The sequence below is a fragment of the Triplophysa rosa genome, unplaced genomic scaffold (genome assembly GCF_024868665.1).
Source record: "Triplophysa rosa unplaced genomic scaffold, Trosa_1v2 scaffold188_ERROPOS281808, whole genome shotgun sequence".
NCBI lineage: Eukaryota > Metazoa > Chordata > Actinopteri > Cypriniformes > Nemacheilidae > Triplophysa > Triplophysa rosa.
Genome location: NW_026634200.1, coordinates 5606 through 13696, shown reverse-complemented (window position 1 = coordinate 13696; position 8091 = coordinate 5606). Strand labels below are relative to the sequence as shown.

The window sequence follows — 8091 nt, the reverse complement described above, 5'->3', positions numbered from 1 at the left end:
TAAAGCTCATTCACAAACATAGATTTATTTTACAAGTGACAGACATATGTGGAGGTAGACTGAGACGTTAATATATCATATACTATGATATGAACTAGCCTACCTCTCAGGCAGCGTTAAATAACTTAAAGATTTACAGAGATTAAATGATATACCAATAGATATTTATCCACTTGGACATTGTTTTTGTTTTTGATTGTTGTCTTGATTTTACTTGTCAGTTTACTTGTTTTTCATTTCCTTGTTCTGTTCTGCACCTCGTTTCTTTGCTCGATCCATTTGGTCATGTGACTGTCATAATTGGTTGACATAATAACTTGATTTAAATAAAATATATTTGTTGAACTCGTTTAAAATGCTAGACAAAAGTTCAACTAAAACGTTTTATATAATTACTTTTTTCGCTATATTTTCTATTATTTTTAACGTTTTATTAAAAAAATCTTTAACTAATATTTTGGCACAATGGCGAAAATTTTGCCCCTATGCACCGTATATACTGCATACCCCATTTTTTGCGCCACTGGGTTTGTGGACAATAGAGATTAAGAGTTGAACTCCAGGCCTCCTGTGAACGGCTCATCCCATCTACCCAACAAGCTCACACGGATCTGCTGATCTGACTCGCTGAATTTAAACCTTATTGATTCGCTTGTTTGACTTTTTCTCTTCCTATCTCCATCAGTTCTGCCTGTGTGTCGAGTGTGAGGGCTTAAAAGACCCTTTTGTCGGTTGTAGCACACAGTGTGCTCTGATAAGGCCATATCTTGTGATATTTCCTAATGGCTTCATTGTAACAGAGATTTTCTGGGAAGATAAGTGCTAACAGATCATTCTCTGTCCTGCTGGTTGGGCCGAGCACTGAATAGACCTCACACCGGCCAGATAGGAGAACTGTGACCGGTACTTAATCTCATTAAATGTCATTAACAAACGTGTATGCGTATTGAAGGGATAGTTTGTTTCAAAGTGAAATCTTTTTCATCATTTACTCACCCTTATGTCATTCCAAACCTGTATGATTTTCTTTCTTCCGCAGAACACAAAAGAAGACATTTTGAAGAACGTTGGCAGCCACCAACAATGACCCCATTGACTTCCATTGAGACGTTTCTCAAAATATCTTCTTTTGTGTTCCAAATATTCCATTAAACATTATTTACTGAACGTTTGAGAAACTACAGCATGATGTTGTCTTTTCTGTGTCCTGTGTAAGTCTGATTTTGTCAGCATTTAGACGCTTCCTCACATCTTCATGTTCATTTATAGTGACGTGGCAGAAAGGCTATGGCCCTTTGGCTTGTAATGACAGTCTCTCTTATAGACTGTTAAAAGTTTTAATGTGTTTGGTGATGTGTTTGGATCTAAGCCATTGACCATGATTGCATTCCTACTTGAGAAACAGCTCGTGTGCCAGTAGTTGCCATCCAATCATTTCCTATTCATTAGTGGGAAGTGCAGTGAAATGTTAAAGGTACTGTAATTACCACGGCTTGATTTCCCAGTTTTGTGTATCCCAGATTTACATGCTCAAGCTGTCACCCTAAATACTCTTGTTATAGGAGTTATCAACCTGTAGTAATTCTCTTACTTGCTGAGGTTGTCAAAAGTGCTCACGGTGTCCAGATTCACACATTGGCACTATTACCAGGATCACAGTTTCACAGAGCTGTTATTTACAGGAGTACAACTATATTCTTTAATGAGCACCAAAAGTGTGAATGTGTGGAGTTTTTATTTGCTCAGTTTCTTCTAAACATCCCTGCTGGAAGACACAACATAAACAAGCCTGGTGGTTTGCTGATCTTAGCTGGCCACTTAGCAGCTTTCCAGTGCTCAGGTCTGTCAGGTTTAGTGTTTATCCGGCCCAGTTTAGTTTTTGGGTCTTTGGCACCAGAGCCGTCGCTAGCTGTTCTGACCCCCAGAAAAGACCAGCAAACCACCTGTTAGCTAAATGCAGACCCATATAAATGTCAATTTGACAGTTTATACACCGTTCATATTTTATGGTGCAGTTATCATAACACCAGGTGACGTTTTTGCTTCTCAAGCGATTGTCCTGTCCTACACTGCATATTTTACAGTCATTATTAATGAAGCGTGTCATGACGTGGTTTTATTTGCCTGTGGAAGTGTGACTTCAGCCTTGTACTGTAGATGTCTCTCTGTGGTGCTGAAATACACAGTGTGTTATGTGCTTTTGAGCTAACAGGACGTGTACAGATGGACCACAGTAGATTTGCAGTAAGTTAAACACTCAGAAGATTATTTTGGAAGCAAGCCTGCCACGTGTGAATACACCCTCAATTCCATTCAAGTAGCTAACAGGAGCCACAATTCTATTTCAAATACAAAATGCAACTCTTTCCCAGTGTTTTTGTAAGTTTCCAGCCAGAAACAAATATTTTCTAGAAATAAAAGAAGGTAATATATCATATGAAGGAGCCTTAACTTTATTCTGTTATCATATTTCATTTTCTTCATTCTCAAATGTGAAGGTTTCTTCAAAAATACAACCTTTTTTACAGAGGGGCGTGTGGTTTTGTTAAAGACTTGTCCATATCCGATTCAGAACGAGGATCAAAACACAATATTTGCTGCTTTTTGATCTGTAGATGCTGTACTCTTTCAGAAGATGAGTAACAGTGCCCCCTACAGTATAACAGCAAAATCTTCAATTGTCTTAATTAGCAATGTCTCATAAATGATGAAATATTGTCAATGGCAGAGAAAGAGTACTTAATTTTTAGAACACTTCAATTCCCAGAATGCTCAAACATGCACACTTATACTATATAATCAATACATTCAAATGAACTTGTCAATACTATTTTATGTCAGCAGAACTGACTGCAGCGTTCATGTGCAGATCGTTCTAACAGCGTTTCTCAATCTCATGTCTGTAATTGAATATACTGACCTTAATTATTCATTCTAACCCTGCTGCCTATGAAAGCTGGCATTTAAAGCAAGGCACGCTTGTGAAAATAACGCTCTCAAAGCTTGCAAACCTATTGAATCTGTCCGTACCGAGCATAGTGCCTTATTTTTCTCACCTTTCCTTGCCCGCGTGAGGACAAGAACTCTATCCAGCCAACCACAGGCTTTCATAACGCACCTTTAATACACGGCTGAAAATGTCCAAGCAAGGCTAATGGAACTCTATTGATTTAGGCGATTGGTCGTGAGTGGCTTTACGATGTGGAATTAGCGTGGCTGTTAAAATAACTGCAATGCATTTAAAACGATTAATTATGTCCTTATGCAGCTTGAGCTGCAGCTTTTGTTGTGCAAAAATCCCATTTTATCAATATACCACGCACGGCTTAATCTCGAACGCTAAGTCTCCGCATGAAGAGATGTTTGATTAAAATCTCATCAAACTTTCCTTCGTGAGAAATCTTTTTCACGGCATACTCAGTTAAGCATGCTCACCTGAGGCGCAGAATGCAGATGAGCTGCGTTCGCATGCGTTTACATGATGCTGTCATGTCACCTCTGTATTCTCCCGTCCCATGTGATTACGGCTACAAATTCACAACATGTCAAATACATTTGTAGAGACTGTGATGTCGCTCTGTCACTTTAACATCACCCTCAACCTCATGCTGTCGATGAAGATGGCTTTTAGAGTTTGGGATGTTGACAGGTCTCACAGGGTTCACACCATATAGATTTCAGAACGCAGTTTTCTGGCAGACTAGCATGGGATTTCATTTCCAAAATGTGAGAACTTTAGAGCAGCTGAATTATAGATAAGGATGGATATTCGAGCAGAGTGTAGGGAGTGTGAACTTATTGCTGGGGTTTGTTATAGCAAGTGCCACTGATACTTTTGTTTATATTAACGCTGTTGCTAACCAGGCATGGCACAATATAGCAGCAAGAGATAACAAGCTTGGGATATGTCTTTCGTGTATATCTCGTTTTTGTTGACCATGACAATTAATAAGCAAAACGACACAGAGGTAGCCTCAACCTGTTGTCTGATGCACAAGGAACACCTAACAGGAAACACTTGAGCAGATTCAGAGTCGTCCTCTGATCGGTCTGATTGGTTTCCACAGGATTTCTGGGAAACGTGCATGGTTGCGTTCTTTAACAGTGCCACTGGAAACAACAAAAAGCACTGGACCACTGGCACCGACTCCCTGCCCCTAACTATGACATGGCACAAAACGAAACGTGATTGGTTGCTTTACCTATCAGTCATATGGCTTCCTGGGCGGTCCTTTCAAAGCGTCATTAGTTCCTAGACCTTCACTATGAACGTTAGACTACTGTATTCCAGAACCAACAGAAGAATTTGATCTAGAAATGCATCTTTCTTGGCAAAATCACTATGACCAGTTGTGCTGAAAATGATCAAACTAAAAAAAAAGACCAAAAAATCCTAATGCATTGGTGGGACCACCATTGGCAGTAAATGGCTCAGATTTGATGAATACATGTTTTTGTTGATGTCTGGAATTCCATTGATCATTCAGACACTTAAATGTTAGTATGAAAGGTCAGATATCCTTTTCAATTCCAAAGCTTTCTTTTATCAGGCTGGGTAAAGCCCCGCGGACCAGCATGCCCTGCAGGGTATTTACACAGGTCACAGCGGGGCAGCCAGCTGTCCTTACTGATTGTATCGCTCAAAGGGTCTTTGTCATGTTTTCTTCCTTTAGGCTTCTGTAACATCACTTTTTATTTATCAGCGCTTGTTATAGAATCTATTTATATGGCCTTGCTTGTTGTTTTTTTGTCTGTCATGTTTGGAATTTTGATGTTCACCCACAGTCACAGCTGTGAAGAAGCGTCTCATTTGCATGTGAGGTGTCAGGAGTACCTGTACAGCAGTACCATGTGATGGAAGCATTACTGCATTGTCTTTGAGGATGTTAACTGTTATTTTTAAATTGTTTTGGAACTCTTTTTTTAAAGAGTGGATTTCCATATTAAAATTATGATTCAGGTCGGGAACCTAGGGATTTGTACATGTGCTCTGATAAAATGTATGACACTCATGCAGACAACATGAGTTTAAATCAGGCTTGTCTCATTGTCAGTTCTGTCTTTTAGCTTAAGTGAATGAATCGCAAAAGGTCAAAAAGTAAAAATGCTTTTTAAGAGTCGGACAGAATGGAAAGGATGGTCAGTTGGAGGTCATGTCACTAGACATTCGACTGGTGTTCATTTAGTCTCAGTCTGTACATCCACACACTTTGACTGTCGCATATTGCAACCAAAAGTTGCAAGAGCTAGCTGAAATTGAGTTGTTTTTACACATCTCTTGGGAGTAACATAGTTACTGGAAACAGAAAAACGTAGTTTAATCTACAAAGCACAGGGTTGATACAATGAGCATCTCTGAGGAAATATTAAAGTAGTCACTGGATATGCAAAAGTTTGCTAGGATAGTGAAATCAAATCAAAGGATTAGAGTTTTGTTTGAGGCACTTAGCATCAGTTCAACTAGATTAAACTAAATATGTACGAGAAGGACTGTATTTTCTGCTTCGTGTTTTGTTTGTCAAACAAGTCATTTTTATTTATTGATAGGTTTTTTGAAGATGATAGGTCAATTGCCATTGTTTATTCATGATAAAGCACTATTCTGTGACTGCTTTACGAAGCTGCTTTAATATGACTGTGCAGCTCGGCTTATCTTTATTTATGGTATGTTACAAAGCGACGTTCTGTAGTGTTTTAAGAATTATATCTTCTGTCAAGATGGCATTTAGTCATTTTATGATGTTTTATTAACTAAGTTCGGGAGGAGAAGGAGCAGATAATTAACTCGGCTGGTCTGCTATCAGCAATCACAGCACCCGACCTACCAGTTCAAGAGAGAGAGAGCCTCTATAAATAGTCAAGACGTCTTACCTTCACTCTCTCTTCAGTCTCAAGCATTTGTATATCCAATTGCGGCGATGTCAGAGAACGAAATAATCCCTATTGACAACTCCGTCAACGATCAGGGTCCTTTGGCATCCTCAAGCGATGGCCAGCACAGCAGCGCCCGCCAGGATACCTCAGACAAACCCGCGGCTGCTCCAAGGGGCCGTCGGCCCTCCCGCGCCTCTTCTACTACCGCGAGACGCAGTGGCGCGCAGTCACCACCGCCTTCCAGGCAGCCGTCGCGGTCTCCAGCTTCCTCCTATGCATCTATCCGTCCCGCCTATCAAAATGTGGACTGTCCTAGGATTACGGCAAGCCCTAATCAACGCAGATGTCCACTTGCTCGACGGATGAACAAGGCTGAACTGTACGGTTTGTACTCCTCCCTGCAACCGGATTCCCTGGCGGCACAACCTGCCACTCCTTTTAAGGCCACAGGAAAGCCGAGGCAGGTCCGTAATTCCCCATATTTACAGCCGGATCAAACTCCAACGAGGAGGGGCCGCCGGTCCGAAAGCCGCCGCAGCGGTCCCTCTGCAAGCTTGGGCCGCACCCAGACGCCAGATCCGCCCGCCTGCAGCCTCTTCCCCTTCAGCCGAGCTCCAGCAGGCAGCATCTCCGGGCACCATCCAAGCCCACCACACCTTGAGCCGCCCCAGCAGCGTGAGCATGGCTCCGCAAGCGGCGTCGGCTCACCCACACATCCTCCCGATCTCCTCCTCCAATCCCCGTCCAGGTCAATGGCCCGCTGCCCCGCCGTCAAACTCTAGTGCGAGGCTGCCTCCACTGGCGACGCGGGCTCAGGCTCACGACTTCCCCGCTTTCCCTCTAGTCCCCGGCCCAGACAACGGTAGTAGCATGAGATTGGCCCCGCAAACAGCCCCAGAGGCTATTATTCCCTCTCTCATGTCTCTCCCCCAGGCACGTCCCTCCTTCTCACTGTCATCGGCAGCAGCGATGCCAGTCCCGCCCAACGCCCTGGCCCTGGAGCCGCCTCCCGTCTCAGCCAGCATCAGGTCGCAGATACTGGCAGGTGCGGACGTAGACCTCTTCTCTCTTTTATCCCCACTCTCACCTCCGTCAGCAGATCGCCAAATCACATACGGCGATCTCTCACTCACCCTAAAAAACACGACACATAGCAGTTCACTCACCTTAACATTTCCAGAGTTTACCGTAGCTTTTTCACGCTACCTCGAAGTAATCTGCACGGCATTCCCTCACAGGAGGCGCGAGCTCAGTGACTACCTCGCCATAGTCGCGGAGCTCGCGCTTTCTTACGGGGGGAACCCATTTCTACACGTATAATCGTTTATTTTCCTCCATCCGCGTAGCTCAGTGAAACCAGTGTCCTTACTGGGGGGCACTGGACACTGAGCTTCACAATCGAGTTTTCCTCGGTTGCAGGAACATTTCATGTGCGGTCTGCAGATCCGTCGCCCACAGCAGCACTTCTTGCCCTTTAGTTCACTCATCCATCCCCCCGCCTGGACTCACCTCACACCAAATCCACAGGCTATGTCCCACGCTTCCCAACATATCCCGCCAACCCACCTCTGCCCGATTCTGATCGCCGGCAGGCATCAAGCTTCGAACCTTGCAGGAAGTTCAACATCGGCGCTTGCTCACGACAGCGGTGCCGCTTCCTGCACGTTTTCAGCTTCTGCGGTGGCGCACACGCCCACATTGTGTGTCCAGTCTCTAAATCTGCAAATAAAAATTGTAAACAGTATTTATCGACTCTTGTGAATGTTTTCAGTTTGTCTGCTGAATTGTCTCTTCACCCCGACACTCGCTTTACTGATTATTCAATTCAATTCAATTTTATTTATATAGCGCTTTTCACAATGTGCATTGTTCCAAAGCAGCTTTACAGGAGCAAATAAGAAAAACACAGAAGGGTAAAACACAGCACAGTGCATGGTGTTTATAGACCAAGCAAGATCATTCTAATAAATAATATCTAATAAATAAATGAATAAATAAATAAATAAATGCAGTCTCCCGGTGAACATGCCAACACTGCACTGCTGTGGCGAGGAACCCAAACTCCAATGATGAATAAATGGAGAAAAAAAACCTCGGGAGAAACCAGGCTCAGCCGGGAGGGCCAGATCTCCTCTGACGTGTCATAGCTGCACTCAGTGACCCCGACCAAAGCCACCGAGCAACGTCCACGAAGAACAGGGAGAGCCCACGAGCCGC

At 43.3% G+C, this 8091-nt stretch overlaps 1 protein-coding gene across 1 annotated transcript; it reads left to right on the top strand.

The window, feature by feature from the left end:
- The first annotated feature begins 5674 nt into the window (after positions 1-5674).
- LOC130549865 (putative uncharacterized protein DDB_G0290521) lies at positions 5675-8081 on the top strand. The gene has a single exon (XM_057327209.1). It carries the CDS (start codon positions 5919-5921, stop codon positions 6654-6656), a length of 738 nt encoding a protein of 245 aa, XP_057183192.1. The 5' UTR covers positions 5675-5918; the 3' UTR covers positions 6657-8081.
- The last annotated feature ends 10 nt before the right edge of the window (positions 8082-8091 follow it).

Coding starts and splice junctions, on each gene's coding strand:
- LOC130549865 (XM_057327209.1), top strand. CDS start 5,919: ATGTCAGAGAACGAAATAATCCCTATTGACAACTCCGTCAACGATCAG.